We start from the raw sequence: 23,153 nt of genomic DNA, 5'->3' as shown, positions 1-23,153 counted from the left end.
GTATTTTAAAGTTAGGGACTGTATCTTACTCATCTTTGTATCTGTTGGGTCCTTCCCAGAGCACATGGTAGGGACCCCATAAATATTTTTGCAAGCATACTAAAACATCAAAATTATTGTATTATGATTAAAAATACATTAGCCTAATGTGGGTTACACTGGTTAATCCATGCTGATTAAAAACTCTCATTAATAAATTAGTGAAAACAGAAGAACTAATTAATTGCTGCTTATTGAAAGCATTGAGGTTGAAAAATCATCTTAAATACAAAATCCATAGAGAAATAACAAAATTCAGGAAGTAAAAGCTTAGGAGCTAGGTCTCTATGGTCATGACTTCAAAATTTGTATCTTCAGCCCCTCACCTCTGTTTGCCAGCCCCGCCCCCCAACTAGAGTTTACTGAATCATTCTTTCTCTCCTACCATGAATTTTCACTCATGCCAATGATATGATCACTTTCGCAGATAACAAAGATAACATTTTAAGTATTTTTCTAGTTTGTAAGGTATTGAAAATAAAGACGTATATTTCATATACACAGAATATACAAGGTATGTCATAACTATGATAATCTTTTGCACATATTGAGTCAATCAACCACAGTTAGTAAAGTCACATTAAAAATAGTGTTAGTGGGCAGCCCGGGTGGCCCAGCAGGTTGGCGCCTGCCTTCGGCCCAGGGCCTGATCCTGGAGACCCGGGATCGAGTCCCACGTCAGGCTCCCTGCATGGAGCCTGCTTGTGTCTCTGCCTCTCTCTCTGTCTCTCTGTCTCTCATGAATAAATAAATAAAATCTTTTTAAAAAATAGTGTTAGTGTATCTTTTCTGACTTAAAAAACATTAATAAAAAAAAACATTAATAAAGAGTCTATGAGACTCTTCTGGCTGAATAAAGAAAAATAACTGAAGTTTATTTTAGTATTTGCTTTGCCTTTACAAATAAAAAAAATTCTGCCTCTGAGCTTTAATCTTTCTTCACAAAGCAGGTAAATGCCTTGTCAGATTTAACATGATAATTGCATATTTAGTAGGTGAATAAACTTAAGAACCTACAATCAAACCCATAGGGAAAAATAAAACTAAGACAAAAATTAGATAAAGACAGTTCATAGAAAAAATATGTGAAATAGTTCTGATTTCTTATCCTTCCAGAGCCAAGTCTGAATTTTAATTAATATTTTTTCCAATATCCTGACTTAAGAATTTTATGCTGATGGAATTATTGAAAGATTGACTAGCAGACTTTTGATGTAGTAATAAATATTTATGATCTCCTGACTATATTTTTATATTATTCATTGACTAAACCCTTAGATCTCTTGCTTCTATAGGCCAGTAATTATAGATATCAAGTGTGACTTTATGCTTTCTCTGTGTCAGTTTCCTGAGTAGAAGTCAAAATGGAAATGGAATGGTTTACAATTACATGCCTTCAACAATCATTGATTATTGTTTATGTAGAAAAGTTAGCATGTCTGTGTAACTGAAATGGAAAATACAACTTAACAAAAAACAACAACTAAAGATGTTTCCTATGTCCTAGACATTAGCTAATGAGCTAACTGCCCCTCCCATACTTGGGTCCATCCAAATCATCCACCCTGATTTTGGTTAATTGGGATACAGAATCCTGTTTCTAGTAGTTCTAACTTTTGGGATTTATGAAAGCCAGATTTTCAAAGCTTGGGATTTATGAAAGCCAGATTTTCAAAGCTTAAGCATCTCATAAAATACCTTACACTTTTTTTTGTTCTTTTCTTCCTGTATTTATTAGATGTTTATGACCTCCAAGGTATATATATTCCCAATGGTCCTCTTGTGTAGCTTGGTATTTTGTCTGTATTTCGTTTAGATTTACTTCCTTTATATTTGGGCAGCTGACTGGGCCATTCAAATATAAATAATTCTATCACTGGGTGATTTCTTCATGTGGGCTACAAGTTGTGCATAAAAACTAGACTGGTGTGTCATCATAAAATATCACGTGTGTTTACACTGTGCTATTCAGTTCAGTCAGTCAAAATGTGAAATTAGGTAAACAAAATTCCAAATGATTAACTTGTAGCCTAAGTCATAAGAAATACCAGGGGCGCCCGGGTGTCTCAGCTGATTGAGCATCTCTGACTCTTGATTTCGGCTCATGTCTTGATCTCAGGCTCCTGGGATGGAGCCCCGTGGTGAGCCCCACCTAGGGCTCTCTGCTCAGCGGGGAATCGCTGGTCTCCCTCTCCCTCTGCCCCTCCCATAGCATGCACACCTGCCCTATGTCTCTCTCTCTCTCTCTTTCAAATAAATAAAACAAATCTTTAAAAAGAAAGAAAGAAATGCCAAATAGAGAGATCAAATGAATCTTGAAGTTTCATAAATTTATATAACCAAGCATGCATATAGTTAGCACACAGACCTGAAAGTACCCCAAGCACAGAGAGTGAGGCAGCTCTGCTACTTTGCAAATGTGGTACTTAGTATCTCTAAGCTAGGACCACTTCTACAAAATGAGGATAGTATATTCTCCATCAGGTTACCTCAAGGATTAAATGAGATTAAGTCTCTAAAGTGCTTGGCAGAGTTTTTGGCACACAGTTTTACTATCCTTAGCACAAAAATAGTAGCTATTATTAGCAAATGTGGTCATTGCTCTGTGACCTCCAAAAATATATTTTTTAATAGAAAGGATTTAATGGACTGTTTTTGCATTATCTAGACCAAAAAAATCAAGAGGCTATGTAAAACTTTTACTTTTCAGTTGATTAATATGGGACTGTGTGGTTATAATTCTTGCATTTTACTGTGATTTGCAGGAACTTGAAATAAAGTGCTAATACTATAATTATAAAAGCATTACTAGATTTGAGTTTAAAAAGAAATTTTTATTGTTTTTCACTTCATCATTAACTGTATTTGGCTGGAATGTAAAATGTATTGTAACCCTTAAGTGAACAAAATAACAGAAACCTGGACCTATTCACGTAGATATATATTCAGTGGCGGTGGTGGAGAGAGAGACAGTTCAAATCTTTGGGGATTGGGGCACCTGAATGGCTCAGTCAGGTAAATGTTTGACTCTCGATTTCCACTCAGGTCAAGGTCCCAGGCCTTAGAATCAAGCCCTGGATCAAGCTCCAGGTCAGGCTTTGCACTCTGTAGGGAGTCTGCTTCTCTTCTTCTCTCCCTCTGTCCCTCCCCACCAACTCTTGGCTGTCAGGAGGACACACACACTCTCTCTCTTTCTCTGAAATAAATAAATCTTTAAAAAAACAAAATAAAAGCTTCGAGGATAGTTCTCTGCTAACTTATTCCAATCATTACAGTATGGTATAATAATTGTAACATTGGGAGCAGGGGATTATATTGTTTTTCTCTGTGCCATTTGTCTGTTTTATCTGAGAATAGAATAATCTCCCATTATCTGCTTGAAAATTGCTGCACATTTTCCTGAAAGTCATGGACTAGCGACATTATTCATCCCCAGAAGGATCTGTGTACAGTGTCTGGCATAGAGAGGGTCATGGAGAGGTACACACCCAATGGAGGAAGTCTTAATGTCTGATATTATAAAATAGCATATTGATTTCCCTTTCTTTCCACATAAATCAAAGAGATAGTAGCCATCTTTCTCTGGATTCCAAAATTTTAGTGCAGCCAAGACAAAATTTTTCTTCCCCTTTGCCATGTGTTGGAGGGATTTTTAATTGGCAATCTTTGGTGTATATGGCCCAATGAGCAGACTGACTTCTAGATACTGGTGTAAAATATTGCTCTTTCAGAAACTGAAATTGGAAAGAAAAGCATCCAAGTTTGAATGATCAAAGTCTGTCAGTGAAGACTCGCATCAGCCAAGTCTGTTTCCCTCTTCACAAGTTAGAAGGGCTCTCTCCTCAAGCCTTGGACCTGTGTGTATGCAATATACAGTCCCATTTTTAGCATAGCACGTTTGTTCTTTCTGCCAACCATTTTAGGAAGCTCAGCAACTTAACGCTGCACAGTTCAGAAGTCCATATGGGAGAAATATGTTGGCGGCCCTCGTTTCAGCAAGGCAGCAGGGGCTCTGCAATTTTTCACATGAGGGGAGTGAAGGAGTAGATCAACATAATCAAATGTTACAGTACCAGTTAGGGATTGTTGATTGGCTTGCAATAGAAGCACCACATTCCAGAAATACCGTAGAGGGTGGTAAAGATCTAGGGGTGAGAGCGCCTTGGCCAAATAGCCCCAACATAGACATCCCCCACCTTCAGTCTGGATGCTCAAAACAGCACCCAGCTCACCCTGGAGCAAATAGTCTATTTTTTTTTTCCAAAAGCAATTCAAGGGAACAACTTCACAGATTGTTATCTGGCATCTTGAAATAGGTTATCCCCCCACCCCCGTGTCAATTTTACAGTCTCAGAAACTAAATTCCACTTTCCTTTAACTAAAAAACACTGCTTCTACCTGTCTTAAAAGTGTGTATTGGTACGTGGGTCAGGTAGCAGACACTGGAAACCATCTGGCAGAAGGCAGCAGTCTGAAATGACTGAAATGCACGTACCAAGCCTGTTCGTGTCTCCTGGTTATTCATTTTTCTTGCTCAGTCAAAATGGCTGGCAATCCACAGTTGTGGGTTGAGTCAACTGTTGGAAAGCATGTCCATGCACAGTTCTCAGCTCCCCCCAGCCAGCTGTCCCCCATCATTTCAGGGGAGGTTTTTATACCCATTTGATACTGTGTTGGAGTAAGGTCAGAAGATGGTGATGCTCATGCCACATGGGCCCATAGGAGCCATTCATGTAAAAAAGGATCATGCTCATTCAGTTAATGCTATTTGAAAATAAGAATGCAAGTAACTTACTATCCACATAAAATGACTCTTCCCTCCAAGGTACTTCTGTGGTTTGAATTTTCACAGGGTGTTGTGTGTGGTTGAGCATATTTGTGTGACACATTTTCCCTCATGGGTGTCTGTAACACATAGGAGAGGACCAAGAAACTACATTTTTATCTTTCTTTCATAAACTTTCATTTTGCCAAGGTTTCGGATATATTTTTAATTCTTTTGTTTTTATTTTCTTCCAGTGAAATCATAAGTTCTCTTAGATGAAAGAACCATTTTCACTTTATAGGATCTCTCTGATAACATTTTTTTTGTTTGTTTGTTTGTTTAAAACTCATTACATTGTTTTAGAGAAATGACAGATTCACTGACCATTTCATGTTACCGAATTAAAGTGAGCGTGCTATTTAGAAAGCCTCTGCTCTTTGGAGCTTTGCAAAAAACAGTCTTTTATGCTTTTTCTTTGCGGCTTTACTTATAGTTTTAATCTGAAGTGTTGTTTCATTTTTGCCAAATCAGCAAATAATCAATGCCTTTAAATTCTCTTTTCTTTCTCCTCTCCAACAAAGTAAAATGCAAGTATTTAAATATATCTTACCACACAATGCCAAACACAAAGGAAATGTAAATAGATCGCTGGACTATTTCACATCTGCCAGTGAATAATTGTTGGATGCGTGCTGATTAGGCATAATTTTTTTTTTTAACCAAGCTTTTAATTAGACATCTGCACTGGGTCACACAAATGAAATTATAAAATGTGATTAAGAAGTCTTTCATTCTTGTGAGAAATAACGGGCTCTGCCAACATCTTGGTATCCTTTTGCCCATAGTTATGGTGTTGGAGTCACCCACTGCTTTTGTAGAAAATCAAGGAACTTTGGGCGAGGCCCTTAGAAGCTTGTCATTTACCTGTTTAATGGCACCACAGAGGTTTCCCATGCCTCATAGGGGAGCTTTCCACACTCCCACAAGATGTGGGTACTCTTAAAGCTGCATCTTAGACGTGATGTTTTCTGATTTTTCCATTTGACATGAACAGATACTAGACTGAGGAAAGTGAAATGGCTTAACCAAGATCCCACAGCTATTGAAATAATTTATACCAGAGCCAGTGTTTTGGGATGGTTAGTTTCATGGGTTGCAATGCCCTGTCACCTCTCTATCTCAGCATTCTCAAAACCTTCTTCCAAGCTGTTTTGGAGGACTGGTGAAGTTCACTGAGCTTCCCTCAGTGGATTCCCCTGTTCACAATGATTTGCTTCATGGCTTGCCTCCATTAATTTAACTCATCAAAAGAATGTTGTAGTTCATCTCTCCGTTTTCCTATTCAGGAATTAAAGATATTTTGCCCACCGTTCCTATGATATGAGGTACACAAAGGAGTCCTTGAGTCAGCATGTGTCCTGGACTGTTTGAAATTCTCAACATTTGTGTGGCAGTCTTGAGCTCGGTTTTTAAATCTCACCTAATCATCAGTGTGACTTTAGAGAAGTTATGTAGCTTCTAGGCTTGGTTTTCATACATATAAAGTATAGGTCACAATGCCTATTGCGTAGAGATTAGGTACGATGGGGTTTGTAAATGTCAGATGAATATTATATGTATTAAAATGGTAGTCACTATGGCCACAGATTATTCAAGGTGCTATTAATTTGGTTAAATGGACTGAAGAACTAAGCCGTCAGGAAGACAAACGCACAAGGAGAAGTAATTAATAGACTACAATAAGAGGTGGCCAGAAAGATGGTCAGAAAGTGATACTGCTCTCCATGGGTAATTGGGAGTTTGTTTGGGACAAAGCATGGAAAGAATCAGGAGGCTGGCGAGGACAGAGTATGTACAGGGCTATGGCTATTTGCCTGGACAACTGAAGCACAAACTAGTTTAAGAAGAGGCAGGAGATGATGAAAATATAGACTGAGAACCTTATACTCTGTGCTAGGCTATCTGGACTCCATCCTCTGTCTATGAAGAGGCACTGGCGGATGCTAAATAGAAAAAACATCAGCGAAATAGTATAGAAGATGAGTTGCCAGGGAAGCAGGTGGAGGCAGAGCCCAATGCTTTGCAGCCAGTGGCACTAAATGCCCTTGACCTGCAGAATATTAACACTCTCTTGGTTCCTGAGCCAATACTGACCAGAAGAGGGGATTTATTAAGAATCCCATGTACCCCTAGAGGTCTGTCTGGGATAAGATTCGGTAACTCCATAATCCCACGGAATCATGTCATATGTTAGGCTTCCCTTTCCTACTTCCCGTGTTTTTTCTACTATGACATCAGGAAGACCAGCTAAGAGACTCGCAGAAGTTCATACAATATAGATGGTAAGATTCTGACCCAGGTGGTGGAAGTAGAAGAAAGGAAGGAACCAATTGCAGACATAGCTAAGCAGTAGATCCAGACAAAGTCTAACCTTTGTCTTAGTATTTCAGAGTGAAAAAGCTACCTTAGAGATCATCTGATTCACTCTTCTCTTTTTATCACGTGATGCCTTGTCATAGTAGTATTTGCGTATAATAAATATTTGCTGAATAAATTAATGAATAAATGAAGGATAAGACCCAGAGATGGGTTGACACAATTGATTATTGACATATCTAGCATAAGAACATAAATCTCTTGATGCCTAAATCAGGGTTCTCTCCATATGCCACACTTGGTTTTATGGGTTATTTTTAAGATTTTATTTATTTATTCATGAAAGACACAGGAAGAGAGGCAGAGACATAGGAAGAGGGAGAAGCAGGCTCCCTGCAGGGAGCCTGATGCAGGACTCGATCCTGGGACCCTGGGATCACACCCAGAGCCGAAGGCAGATGCTCAACCCCTGAGCCACCCAGGCTTCCCTGGTTTTACAATGTCAAAAAAATAAAATAAAACATTATCAGAACCTTATTTTAGTGGCTCAATTCCCTTCATTTTCATTCACAGTGTAACTCAAAATGTAGCATATCAAAATGAATAAACTAAGACTCTTCTGAGGAAGGCATTTTGTCCATCTCTTATACCTTCATAACCTAAGTATTTGTTTTTTTGCATTTCTGCATAATGGGAGGATGTTTTTAGTAATGCCAACTGCAGGAAAGATGTTTAAAGTCAGGAGAACCGTGGAAGGTTCAGAATTTGCTAGGTGGAATCTCTTCCATTAATTGGCTGTTTTTAATAACTTTCACTCTAAAGAGACCATTGGGGAATTCTAGGAACTACTTTAAATTATTCCAAGAGAATGATGTTTCTATTTTATGAGAACAGAAATAAAGGAAATAGTCTTGATTTTTAAGCAAAAAAAAAAAAATAGGTATAAGGAAAGACTTTGGGGCAATAAATGACACAGAACCCTTTAACAGGTTCATCAAAAAACCTGAGAAAACAAGACAAAGGTCCATTTATTTCCTTAGGGTATTTCCCTCCAGACCTTTGTCATTTTGTGACATTGCTGAGCATATACCAAGAGCCACACATGTGGATATTCTAAGTTCTACCTACTACCCCCACCACTGCTGCCACAGAGTTCAGACTATCCAATCTTTCCACCCTCAGCACATTTATATTCCAGAAAAGAATGAGGAATCCAAAGATACTTTCATGAGTCACTAGTCTTTCCCGCTGGGAAATAGCATATTCAGTTACTAGGATGAACATATCTGTCTTCTCAAATTTCTGCAAGCAAACTGCCAAGTAATTTAATAAAATTCAGCAGTTTCCTTTTAAAAATTTGAACTATGTATTCTTTGTCATCTTTCATATATTTCTATTTTCCACTCATTATCGGTAATTTGTTTAAAAGTTTAATAGATGTATTTATAGATGTGACATTATGATAGTTCTGTACCATTTACAGAACATTTCATAGATACCTCTTTTCTCCAGGGTAGGTACAACAGATGTCAGTTATCTACATTTTGTAGATGAGGAAACTGATGTTGAATGACTTGCTCGAAGAGCAACCCACAGAGACCCACCTTCAATTCTGTTTGTCCATCTAATATACCACAATGATTCACTTTGGAGAATGAACTATATTGAGGGCAATTATTTTCAATTTACTTGAAGTACTGAATAGCACACCCTCACAAGTACGTGCAAAAATTTATTATGTTTGGGGGGGAGTTGTAGAATAAAATGAGAATGAATATTCAATATTATAATAAAATGTCCTACTACAACAAAATTATATATTATTATTATTATAAAAACACAAACACAAAAGATTCAGAAAGAATGACAGGTCAGTCAAATCTTATTGGCTAGAGAAGAATGTCAAAAGTAGTCATTTTTCAATATAGAGTTCATGTTATTGGTGGGATGGGAGTAGTGAATGAAAATTTTTTTCTTTTAGCAAAAATTTCGGTGCTTTGGAGAAAACAGAGGTTAGAAACAATAAGGCAGCAAAGTTAGCCATGAAATCTGTTCTAGTTTTTCTCTAAATCTTTCTATCCTTTATTCAAGATAAATTTATACTGAATACCCAAAGAGTTCTAAACATAGTAATATTATTCTATTTATTTTGTGAGGAAATCTTGGAATAGGTAGAAAACTTCCACAAAGGAATGAAGTCAGAGAAGAATTAGTACTCACAAATAGGAGATACCAGCAATCGGAGCAGGAATAATGGAAGATATCTTTGAAAAAGCGAAGGAAAAGATGAATCAGGTGGGATGGAATTACACACAGAAAAGAATTCCCCTGAGGGAGGAGGAAGAACAGAATTCAAGTAAAAGGCAAGGAGCAAGTTGTAAATTATGAACAGTAAAGACAATGGCATCACAGGAATGGGATCTTACTGAGTGGTGGAGACAAAAATAAGTTGGAAAGCTTGCTGGTGAATAGTGTTAACCGGTATGTCTAAAGATTGAGTAGTTTGAACTTACTGGAGGAGACTACAGGATGAGAATGGAATGTGAAGGAAGTTATTCTTGTCTGGTCCAAGATGGTGGTTAAGGAAGGTAGACAGCAGGTGGTAAGTGCCAGAGGCTAAAAAGGAAGCTTCTGTACACCACAGTGACTCAGCGAATGTGGGAACAGAAGAAAGAGGCATAAAAATAACTGCATTTTAGGCAATGCTTTATGAAAAAGTACCCCATTTTATCCAAAATGATGAAGTACTCAAAAGGTATCCTGTCGTGTCTTTTGATTCCCATGACTGAGAGACCAGTTATCTTGGAACACGTGTTCATACAGACCAGCAGTTTTCAACTTCTGCTTGATCAGACTGGCTCTCCTTCACTTGCACTTTAAAAGCTCTTGATTGAGAATCAGGTCTTTATGAGACCAGCCCTGTTGGAGACATCAAGCTCATCAGTCACACCAAATTTGACCCATTGGCCCAAGGTCAATAGCCCTAAAACATCTGGCCCCAATGTACCTTACAGGCAAGATGGCAATGAAAATATGTACTTGGCTTCTGAAAGAAATGCAGCATTTTATTTTTATGGAGAACCTTTCCTTGGTAAAATTAAAAGTGTTTTCACAAGCATGATCTCATTCTCACAGTAGCCATGTGAAAGAGGAAATGGAGGAGATATTTTAATTCCCATTTTATAAAAGAATAAATTGAGAGAGGGAAAGAGCAAGTCACTCTCTTCCCAATTCTCCCCCTTAAATAGGCCAGCAGGGCTTGAACTAGAGCCAGTTTTCCTAATGACATCTCTTTCTGTGCTCTGAATCCAGTCTATCCCAGGACTTGGCATGGCACTGTTGGATGGCATGGACCAGGTGGCTCATATTTTTATTTCACAACATGTAAATGACATTCATGCAGCACAGTCAATAAATATCCTACCCAATTAGTTCTATCTGAACAGGCAAATGTTTGCTTACAAATCCATCTACAACAATTTGGCATGTCACAATGTCTAGGCATCTCTATACATTTTTTAGAGTGAGCAGTTGAGTACCGTCAAGTTGTTAGTTTTATCCTGTGATAACTGACCACTCATCTTTTCATTCAGAAAGCTTCTGCGTAGCTCCATAAAGATAGCACTGTATCACTGCTTGCTTGATGACTTGAAAAATTGCTCTGAGTAGAAAATATCCATAAATTTTAAAAGGCAGTCTTACCAAGAACCACAAATAGTTCTCATTCTGTTTCTAAATAGCAAGATCACATTAAAACTCAAAAATAGATAACATTAATCACTATAATTCAAATAACTACTCTCTAGACCTGGCAGGGAACCTTGAGAGCTTAGTTCTTTTTTCCTATGAATTTCTGGCATAGCGTGCTTGGGGGTTGGGGGAAGTTCGTTAACAGTGATTAAAGTTAGGGAATGCCTTAGGAGAAAATGGCATTTGTTACCTTCCTGTCTTTAATCTGCCCACTCAGAAACCCATATTCAGCCTTGATTATGATTGTGGTGGGAATATCTTGGTGGGACTGTCCTGATTTTATAAAAGGTATAACCAAGGACAGATAATTACTGAAATAGCAATCATCCTTTGCATAACAATTTGCAGCTTATAAACCCTGTCACCTGCATGATCTCATTTATTTCCCATAGAGCAATAAGTTGCTATTATTTTTGTTCCTTGTTACTTGTGAAGAATCTGAGTCACAGAAGATTAAAGTTAGCTTTGAAAGTCACACAGCTAGGAAGTGATAGAGCTGGAAATCAAACCAAAGTCTTCTGACACATTATCCCTATCCCGCATAACGTCGGCTATACCATGCAGCCTCCCAAGCCTACCAAAGATGTTGGATCAAGAATGGAGGTGGGCAGAGAAGCAGTCAATGTGTTTACAAAATATAAAGGACTAACAAAATAGGAAAAAATGGGAAAATGAGACATACTAAAGAGGAAACCCAAATGGCCAATAAACATATGAAAACATGCTCACCCTCACTAGCAATCTGGGAAATGCAAATTAAAACCATGATCACACCCATTAGATCCATGAAAATTAAGTCTGAGAATGCCTAGTATTGTATCAGATAGGAAGCAATGAAAATCCTGATATACTAGAAATGGGGATGTAATTCGATTTGACCTATTTTGTCAGCCATTGGCCATTGCATAACAAAGCTGAAGAAGCCTGTGGTCTATGCCCAGAAATTCTATGCCAAGGTCCACACTTCAGAAAAGCTCTACCATAAGTACACAGGGACAATGATTATAATGATTTTTAAATGTGCAAAACCATATTTGGGGGGATATTATTATTTAGGGATTAAGTGTTATTTGGGGACATTATTTAAAGGTACCTGGATATGTCATAAAAATGTAAAGTGCATGTGAATAATGTAGGGTAGTGATTACCTTTGGAGAGGTCAGTAGGAGGGAGGTGCTACCTGAAGAAACACAACCAGTATGTGTAATGTTCTCATCATTGAGTTGGACACTGGTACACAGTATTTATTATTCTTTCAACCTTGTAATGTGTAAAATAGATTATCATAACTTTAGAAATAGAAGAGGCAAGAAGAGAAGGAAAAAAGTTTGTCTGAATCAGATGCTTCTCTGGGACTCTCAGGTGACCAGACCAGTTGAAAATAATGCCAAAAAAAATATTGTTTTTCAGAGTTTTTATTTTATAATGAATAATTAACATTCAGGGCATTTTTAATATTATAAAGTCAACTTCTAACCAGTGGACTTCTATAACTCGAAAGAGTCTCCATTTGCCCTGGTCTAATGATGAATCATAGTAGCAAAGAAAGGATGCTCATCCCAACTCAGCCCTAACTCCTGCTCCAAAATCCCTGCATTACACCAGCACCCTTTCTGATACACATAACTGAAGTGTGAAGTTCCATCCAACCAATCAGAGTCTATGACATTTCTTAGAATCACACTTAACCTGGATCCCAGAAAATGTTTGTTTGGCTTATTCTGTCTTTACATCTTTAGCACTTTCAAGCAGGTCTCTAGCATTTGGGCAGAGTGAGTGTTAACCAGTCCGTGTTGTTGAGAGTATCTTACTCAAGAATGTTTTATTCATAGAATTATTTATTTTAGATGCATACAGTGGAGTGATCATTTTATATCAGACACCTAAGAAAAGCTAGAAACGTATTTAACTCTGAAAGTTCAACTCTGTTTTTGCATTTTTGATGTTTGCAATTTTATGGGCAAGGATGTCTCAGAATGAGATCCCTAGCCATGTACACTACCCATTTCAGAATTATGCTGATTAATTAATGTCTGTTGAGTTACTTATTTGACAGTCTGTGAAAACATGTCTTTCCCTCATATACTCCCCAGAGTAGTCAGGCACAATCTCAGTTTGCAAGTTCAATTTTCAAATATTATGGTTTTTGAGAATAAAAATATTGATCCATAATATAACCGTTCTCTAAAAATAAAACTGTTATTCATAGATAATTGAAATTTTTAAACAATTGTCTCAAACAAGCATGTTTTCCTGCATCTTAAAAAGAAAATAATGTTTTTCAGAGTTTTTATTTTATAATGAATAATTAACATTTAGGGCATTTTTAATATTATAAAGTCAACTTCTAACCAGTGGACTTCTATAACTCTATGATAATTCATTGGGGAGAGAGGACAAATGCCTTTTTTAAATGATCTACAGAAATATTAATTAATCTACAATCAGAGAATGAGTCTATGGCAGCCTCCTATTTGAAAGCCAGGGTCCCAAATCCCCTCCATCCTATTTTAGCAATAGTAATACTAATAGTGGTCCACAAATATTGGACACTTACCGTGTTTCAGGCACTATGCCAAACACTTTTCCTATATTATTTTATTTCATCCTCACAACAGCTTTACAAATGAGGAACTGTGACTCAAAGCAGGTAAGTCATTTGCCCAAATCACATATCTGTTAAGTAGTAGGTAGAGCCAAGATATGGACTCAGATCCTGATCCCAGAATCTGTGCTCTTGGCCTTTGCTTGTGTATACACAGAAACTTTGTAATTACATCTTGCCGTAGATGGAGAAAATAAGTGGGCAAAATATTTTCCTCTTCCATAAAAAAGAAAAATAGCAGTTGACTCAGTCAAGCTATACAAAAAAAAAAAGTATACCAGGGCTTTCTAAATTTTCACCCAAGACTTATGACCACCACTTCTCAATAGTTTGAAAATTCTATTGACTGAATTGCACTGAAGATGGAAATGAAGATGAAAAAGAAGCATAGAATATATGCTTCCTCAAGGTACAAATTCTTCTAGACTTTCCTTCCTGAGCCTTTCTTTTTGAACACAAAGATGCTTCTGACTTCCAAGAATGAGTACATAGCATTTTTTTCATCATTTGATCGTTGTATTTGTTGGCAGACCTGTTGTAACCTTGAGTCACCTACAGCGAATTTAAATATTATTCTAATTGATTTTCTCACTGCTTACTGAGAAACTGAGTGCCTCTTATACTAGTCTCATAAATAATTCCATTTCTCTATGTCAACTTTAATTGAACTTACCTCATGTTGTCAATCTCTTTCTTTTTTCCTTGCAGGTGATGTCATTGTCTATATTAATGAAGTTTGTGTCCTTGGACACACTCATGCAGATGTAGTCAAACTTTTCCAGTCTGTTCCTATTGGTCAGAGTGTCAACCTGGTGTTGTGTCGTGGCTACCCTTTGCCCTTTGATCCTGAGGATCCTGCTAACAGCATGGTGCCACCCCTTGCAATAATGGAGAGGCCACCTCCGGTGATGGTCAATGGAAGACATAACTATGAAACATATTTGGAATACATTTCTCGGACCTCACAGTCGGTTCCGGATATAACAGATCGACCGCCTCATTCTTTGCACTCAATGCCAGCTGATGGTCAATTAGATGGCACGTATCCACCACCTGTCCATGACGACAATGTGTCTATGGCTTCATCTGGGGCCACCCAAGCTGAACTTATGACCTTAACCATTGTGAAAGGTGCCCAGGGCTTTGGCTTCACTATTGCCGACAGTCCTACAGGACAGCGGGTGAAACAAATACTTGACGTTCAGGGATGCCCTGGCCTGTGTGAAGGTGACCTCATTGTTGAGATCAACCAGCAGAATGTACAGAACCTGAGCCATACAGAAGTAGTGGATATACTTAAGGACTGTCCCATTGGAAGTGAGACTTCTTTGATTATCCATCGAGGAGGTAAGATAAACACTGACTCAGCAATAAAATATACAGGTAAAATAGTAAGACCCTTACAATAATATCATAAAAATAGAAGTTTCCCTGGAGTTGAATGAAATCATACTTTAAAAAATAAAGGTCAATGAATAAGAGAGAAAAATGCAAGAGTCCAGAAAACCGTGGTTTTTTTTTTAATTTTGAAAGTATGTATTTTCCTATCTTTTATTAAACACAAGAAAAGTGGTGCTGTCTTACACATTTATCTTAGTATGAACTTGGAGGGTAACACCTGAATCCCTAAATGTGAGTGGGTTATATTCTAAAAGTTCACTAACGTATACCGGTCGTAGAGATCTCAAACTGGTTTTCCATTGACTTAATTAAGAAATCTGATTCTTCCAATCGAATCAATGCTTTGTGTTGTGCTTGGAACTCCAGGCTAGCAGGTGGGAGCTGGTTCAGCCCTTTTTCTGCGGCAACCAGTTCCTCAAGGTCCTTAGGGGGATTATCAAGATTATATTTGATTATATTTGAACTTGCAAATATAATCTTGATAATCCCCCTAAGGACCTTGAGGAACTGGTTGCCGCAGAAAAATCTTTACGTAGAGTTGTGAATTGGGATGCTGAGGACACTTCTTCCACTACCAGCAATAATTACTCTTGGTGACTTCCATGATTTGAGCAGAAAATTACGGAACAGTTTGGGGCTGAAGTTAAGCGGGGTGTCCTTGGTGAACCATGGACATCGGAGCAGTGAGGAGTGTGTTAGTAATCTGAGCCCTGGGTGTTTCTTCCCTCCTACCTTCTGGGGAAGTGAATGGGGCAAGCGGAAAACCCCTCCTTCATTTCTGTGCTACTCTGCTCTTAACTATCAGTGACACTAGGGAGAGAAAGGAGGGAAGGGCCACGGATAGGATGGATACTTGAAAATAGATATAAAGGAAAAGGCTCAGGCTAAGTCCTGGTTTTCCACTTGCCAGTTCTGGGACTTGGGACACTTGGAGTCCAGGAGCCTCAGAAGCCTCGTCTGCTATATTGGGATGATCCTATTACCTAATCTGGTGGTCCTGTTCTTCATATCGAACAGCCCACAGTAGGTGTTCATTAAATGTGTGTTGAGTGTAAATGAAGCCACAGCAAGGGTGGTTCAGAAGGAGCAGCACTGCAAGGAACGCATGCGTGAAGAACGCACGTGTGGCAAACATATATGATTGTCTATTCAGAGCACTAAACACAGCATGAAAGCCCTGTTGGTTTGAAATGCAAATGAAAGCAGTGAAAGCTTGAAAGAAGTACCTTTTATGATTTCCTTGACCCTCCCTGCAGGTGTTTCCACTTCGAGGAAATATTTACATTATTGATTCCTTGTGTGAAAATGGACATCAAATACTAGGCATTTCTGAGCAACGCTCTACAAAGTATTATGTTTCTGTATTAAAAAGGGAAAATCTGAGGGCAGAAGTCTTAAATTTGACCTTCTTAAGGCGTCGTTACAAAATAGCACTTGAATCTTTATAATTAAATATTGACAGTGTATTTTAATTTCTCCCATTGTTTGTGTAAGATTAAAATAAATATTCTTAATTAAAGCCATCTCTTCATAGCATGCAACTGAAAAGCAAATCTTTGTAACAGGTTCTTGATATTAAAAGGTATACTGAAAAGCACTGTTCAGGTTCTTGATTTTAAAAGGTATACTGAAAAGCACTGTTCAGTATATCCACTGTATGATTCATAGAAACAAGTTCGAATGCATATCATATATAATGGCTTTTTTTAAGGCATGGCATAGCGGAAAAAGTATTTTGAAATCATTTATATATGTGTATATATATTTATATATGTATATATTTTTATATGTTTATATATTTATATTTATATATGAATGCCCACTATCCACTAGACCACTCTATCCTTGCTCTTTTTTTTTTCCCCTCTACTTTCCCCACCTCTCATTTAATCCTCCAGTGTGTTACATTTTGTTTGCATTTTGCTTGTGTTTGGGGGTAAGGAATTGGTGTTTATTTTGTAGCTAGTGTAGACTACAGAATATGGTGCCCTGTAATGCTTAAAGTGCTTCTGGTCAAAAACTTCTCATGTTTCCCCAAGTTCCCACAATTTGCACTTATCTCTCTGAAATTATAAGGATCTAATATCATGTTTTGGGGATGAAATTTGCTTTATCTTATTATAGGCTACTCATAAGTGCTTAGAGCCTCATTTACATAAGTATAGACCTTCAGGAGCAGATTCACATGCCTGGGTCCTTATATCAGAATTGTGGTTGGTTGTTTGTTTTAGTTATTTACTAGGATTTTTAGTTTTTAAAGCAATATTATACATGGTTTAATTTAATTTTTTTAAACAGTATCAGAAGGTATACAATGAAAAATAATTCTCTTGCCTGTCCCAGACTTTCAGTCCTTTTTTCAGAGGCAAACTTGTTTTTTGAATATATATACTTCCAGAACTGTTGTGGTCTTAACTAGCACATGAATGAATAAATGTAGTATGTTTACTATAAATGATATGATATTATACATACTTATGTCTTGCTCTAAATATCTTGGTTATTAGGGTATATTTCATTTTTTAACACACACCATTGTGGCATAACTTCTATAACATAAAATTCACCCACTTAAAGTGTATACATCAATAAATTTCACTAAAATGATATTTTTGTGTAACAGTCACCAAATCCTTAGAACATCCATCATCTCAAGTTCCCTCAGCCCCAGAAAATCACTAATTATGCTTTCTGGATATTTTTTTTTTTTGGTAGTTTTGCATTTCCAGAAAATTTTATATGTGGAATCATACAGGTGCACCGGAGCAGCACAGTAGGTTAAACAGCCGACTCTTGGCTTTGGTTCAGGTCATGATCTCGTCATGGTCCTGAGATCAAGGCCACATAACGCTCTGTGTGCAGCATGGTGTCTACTTGAGATTCTCTCTCTCTCTGCCCATCCTGCTGGTGTGTGCACTCTCCCTCTGAAATAAATCCTTAACTAACTAACCAGATAAATGGAATCATACAGTATGTAGCCTTTTACATGGCATAATGGTCCTGTGATGGGACCATTATGGTCCTGATGCTGGGGCATATGTGAGTAGTTTGTTTCTTTACCGCTAAGTAGTTAGTATTCCATGTATGGATTTACCACATTTTTTAATCCATTCCTAAAATGACGGACATTAGAGTTGTTTTCAGTTATCGACGTTCATAAATGATGTTGCTGTGAACACTTAGATGTGTTTGTGCATGCATATATTTTCATTTTTCTTGAGAAGATACCTAGAAGTGATACTGCTGGGTTATATGGCAAATATATATTTAAATTGTTAAGAAATTGCCAGAATGTTTTCCAAAATGACTATACCATTTTACATTCCCACTAGTAATGTATGAGGTTTTGTTTCTGCCCATTGTTGCCCTTAGTTGGTATAGTCAGTCTTTTTGATTACAGTCATTCTAGTGTCTGTATAATGATACCTTTTTTGTGATTTTAATTTACATTTCTCTGTGTTTTTATGTGTTTACCACATTTATTTCCATGTGTTTATTAGCATTCATATATCTTCTTTCATGGCATGACTACTCAATATTTTGCCCATCTCAATATTTATTGGGCTATTTATCTTCTTATTAAGTTGTAAAAGTTCTTTCTGTATTCTGATTACACATCTTTTATAAGATATATGGTTTTCAAATATTTTCTCTCAGCCTGTGGCTTGTCTTTTCATTTTCTTAATGGTTTCTTTTGAAGCATGAAAGTTTTTAATTTTGATGAAGTCTAATTTATCAGTGTTTTCCTACGTGGATTATCATTTCAGTATTGTATCTATGAATTCTCTGCCTGACCCGAGGTCACAAACTTTTTCCTGCTTTCTTTTAGAAGTTGTATAGTTTCAGCTCCTGCATTTAGATCTATAAACCATTTTAAGCTCATGTTTGTGCATAGTGTGAGGTAAGGGTCTAAATGCATTTTGTTGCATATGGATATTTAATTGTTCTAGAACCATTTGTTGAAAAAAATTATCCTTTCCTCTTGGATTGCCTTGATACTTTAATACAAAATGAACTATCATGAATGTGAGGGTTTTTTTCTCTACTCTGTTCCGTTGCTCTATATGTTTATCCTTATGGTAATGCCATACTTCTTAGATTATTTTAGCTTTATGTTAGGTCTTGAAATCAGGTAGTGTGAATCCTCTTTTTCTTCTTTTTCACAATTATTTTGGCTGTTCGAGATTCCTTCCATTTTATGTAAATTTTGGGATCATCCTTTTTATTTTATTTTATTTGTTTTAAATAAAAGGGTTGTGGATATTTTGGTATTGCTCCAAATATGTAGAACAATTTGTGAGTAATTGCCAACCTAACACTGAATCTCTGGATTCATAAATATGGTATATCTCTTCATTTATTTGAGTCTCCTTTAATTTTTTTCAGCAATGGTTTATAGTCTTCAATGTGCAGATCTTATGCTACTATCTGTTAAGCTTACTTATTCCCAGTTATTTGATTCTTTTTGACATTATTGTAAGTTGAATTATTTTCTTACTGTCATTTTCAGATTGTTAGTTGCTAATAGAAAGAACTACATTTGATTTTGTTTTGGATCTCATACATTACAACCCTGTTTGATTCACTTACTTATGGAGGTTTTTTTATAAATTTCATAAGACTGTCTACATAGACATGGTCCTGATGCTGGGGCATGTGTGTGGTCTGATGGTACAGTTTTATTTCATCCTTTCCAATTGGTATGCCTTTGGTTCATCTATCTTGCCTCATTACACTAGCTACAACCTCCACTATGATGTTTCATGGAAATGATTATGAGCAGACATTGTTGCCTTATTGTCCGTTTTAGGGGGGAAACATTAATCTTTCGCCATTAAGTATGATTTTAGGTATAGGTTTTTTATATGCCCTTTACCAGGTTGAGAAAGTTCCTATCCTTAGTTTGTTGAGAATTTTAATAATCAATGTATTTTGGCTTTAAACAAAATGTTTTTTTTCCTGAAACTATTGAGATGATCATGTGGGTTTTTTTTTTACCTTTTATTAATACAGTGTTATACATTACATGATTTTTAAATTTTTTTATGGGAGGAGGGCCATAGGAAGAGGGAGCAAGAGAGAGTCTGCTTAAAGATGTAGGCTAGGTGTGGAGCCCACATGCAGCTCAATCTCACAACCCTGAGATCATGACCTGAGCCAAAATCAAGAGTCGGATGCCTAACCAACTGAGCCACTGAGACACCACTACATGATTTTTAGATGTTGAACTAATTTTTGCATTCTGGGATAACTGCATTTGCGTATAATTCTTTTTGTATGTTGCAGATTTTTGTTTGCAAGAATTTTTTAACCTACTTGGGGAGAGGTTTTCTTTCATTTTCTTTCATGTGATGTCATTATCTGGCTTTTGTGTCAGGATAATCCTGGCTTTTTCACATGAGTTGCAGAGTGTTCCTTCTCCTTTTTTCTGAAAGAGTTTGTGTGGGACCAATATTAAGTCTTCGATAAAAGTTTGATAGAATTCACTAGTAAAGCCATCTGTGCTTGGTTTTTATTTGTAGAAATATTACTGTTTACTAATTAAATGTATTTTCTTGATATAGGCCTATTCCAATTTTCCAATCTTCTTCAATCAGTTTTTGGTAATTTCTTTATTTCTAGGAATTTTTACAATTCATCAAAGTTGTCAAATTTGTCAGCGTAAAGTTTTTAACAAAATTTCATAAAATTGATTCCTAAAAGCCAGCTTTTAGATTCATTGTTTTTCTATTTTCTATTTCAACATGTTCCACTCCAACCTTTATAATTTCCTCTCTTCTACTTGCTTCGTGATTGATTTACTTTGCCTTTCTGTCTTCAAGCTTAGATTAATGATTCTAGTCCTCTCTTTCTAATAAAAGCATTAAAGCTATAAATTTCACAGTAAGTACTTCTTTAGCTTAATTTCATAAATTTTGCTATGCTATGTTTTCTTTTTCATCCAGTTCAAGGTATTTTTTTGTTTCCCTTATGATTTCTTTTTTTATGCATAGGGGGTTACTTAGAAATGTGTTATTTTTCAAACATTTAGGATTTCCTGATTCTTTTCTGTGAATTTCTAATAATTTCTCTTTGGAGAAGAATATGTGTTATTTTATTTCAGTCCTTTTCAATGTGTTAAGACTTGTATCATGGCCTAGTTCCTTGCTTTTTTTAACCTAAAAATCTATCTTAGAGGGCTTAACATATTAGTTCAAATATATACCTCATTATTTTTAATAACACATTTAATTAGATACCCACTAATGGATATTTTGCTTACTTTTATCTTTTTCTGTTATAAAAAAATAATTCATGTGTCTTTGCACATCTCTCTCTGCATGAGAGAATAAATCTAGAGTGCAGATTTATTCTTTCTTTTAACAAATATTTCTTCAGTGCCTACTATGTACTGGGCACTTTTTTGGCACTGGAGATAAAATAATAAACAAAGCCAACCACAGTCTTTTAATCGTAGAGTTGACATTCCATTGGAGGGAGACAAATGAAAAATAAATGCCACATAAATATGCTACTGAGTTATTTTAACTGTTTCTCATATATCTTGCTGTTCATTTCATGGAATTTGGAAGCATACAATCACACACTTACAAATAACAATCACTTTGCCTTCTCCTTTCCTATTTGCATACCTCTGATTTGTCTTATTTAATACATATGACTGTTATTTCATGAATACTGTTGATTAATAGTGGGAATTATGGAAATTCCTATCTTATTCCTGTCTTAAATGGAAGCTGTCTCATTTTACACAGTTAATACATTTTTACTTGAGATGAATATTTACCATCTAAAGGAATAGCCCCTCAATTCCTATTTCATTAAGAATCTTTTATCAAAAATGGATAACGAATTTTACCAAAAACCAAAAAAGGCAACTACAGAGATGATCAATATTTTCCCCTTTGATTTATCATTATGATGAATTGAATTAAGAGATTTATTGTTATTGAACTATCCTTCCATTTTATGCTTACAATGTGCTCCTAGATTCTATTTCTTCATGTATAACTTTGCACCAACATTCAGATATGAGATTGATCTGAAGATTTCTTTTTTGAGTTCTGTTTCGTCTTGGCTTTTTACTGCTACAGTTGGCTATCAAAGTGATGCTTGTGTCATAAAAGCAATCAATAACTACTTCTGTATCTGCCCTAAAAAATTTAAGTAACAGTGAGTAATATCTGTTCTTTGAAGAGATACACCTTTGAAATGATCAAGTTCTGGTGGGTTGGCTTTTGTGTTCAAACTGGTTTGGTAAAGGAGAGTGATACCTTTTACAACTTTCTCAAATTCTTCCATAGTAATTAATTTTAGAGTTTCTATCTTGAATGGACTCAGTTTTTATAATTTATATCATCCTACAAAATTGCCTCTTTTACTCATGTTTTTAAAAGTGTTTAAATAGAATTGAATTGGGCATTTTCTAATTTTGTCTTCTATTGTCCACTTTACCTAAGAGTATTTCTATTATTCTCATTTCTTATTGGTGGTATTTTCTTGATAAGTTTGGCTAACACTTTTTCTATATTAATGGCTCAAGAAATATAGTTTATTTATAAATAATGTGTTAGCTGATGCTCTATCTAGTGTGGTATATATAGGGAATCATTATACTCTCCGCCCAAGGAAGCTGTTATTTGATGTCTGGAATAAAGCAATTCTAGAGTGATTATAATCAATTCTTATCATGTATTGTACTCATATTTATATTAAAATGTACAAAATCCCCTACTTAATTTGTGAACCTCCCATAAATTGCAGCTGATCAGTATTTGAAAAATTCCTTTCCTATCTCTGGAAAACATGATCCAAAGGTTTTCACTAGATCAGAATATTCTCTTCAAATGCTAACAATGTAATAATTAATTAGTGTCAGTAATGTGCATCTTCTCTTTCTCTTACATTCAAGCAGAATTCAGTGTATTTGAGAGGCAGCATACACTATATCAGACCTGTGTTTGAGGGCAAAACATAAAAATTAGGGACACAGAGAATTGTGTCTCAGTAGACAACACCTTTAAATTTTCAAAAGCCAAAAAAAATAAAAAATAAAAATAAATAAATTTTCAAAAGCCGTATTATCACACAAAAACATTCATTGACAAGTCTTAAATTGCACAGAGAAAATACTAAAAGCAAAATTATAAGAAGTATTGATATTTTTAATGTTAACATTTTTCTATTCTTTTTTGTTTATAAAGTTTCAAATTCACA

At 36.1% G+C, this 23,153-nt stretch overlaps 1 protein-coding gene across 8 annotated transcripts in view; it reads left to right on the top strand.

The window, feature by feature from the left end:
- The window catches only part of MAGI2 (membrane associated guanylate kinase, WW and PDZ domain containing 2), a 1,330,046-nt gene that overhangs the window by 1,080,248 nt on the left and 226,645 nt on the right, over nucleotides 1-23,153 (top strand). For all 8 annotated transcript variants that reach the window (XM_038562829.1, XM_038562825.1, XM_038562824.1 and 5 more), the window contains one exon: nucleotides 14,244-14,882. In XM_038562829.1, coding sequence (XP_038418757.1) covers nucleotides 14,244-14,882 — 639 coding nt within the window. The remainder of the gene's footprint in view (nucleotides 1-14,243; nucleotides 14,883-23,153) is intronic.

The sequence above is a fragment of the Canis lupus genome, chromosome 18, assembly GCF_011100685.1.
Source record: "Canis lupus familiaris isolate Mischka breed German Shepherd chromosome 18, alternate assembly UU_Cfam_GSD_1.0, whole genome shotgun sequence".
Classification (NCBI taxonomy): Eukaryota; Metazoa; Chordata; class Mammalia; order Carnivora; family Canidae; genus Canis; species Canis lupus.
This window is presented reverse-complemented; position numbering and strand designations above follow the sequence as displayed.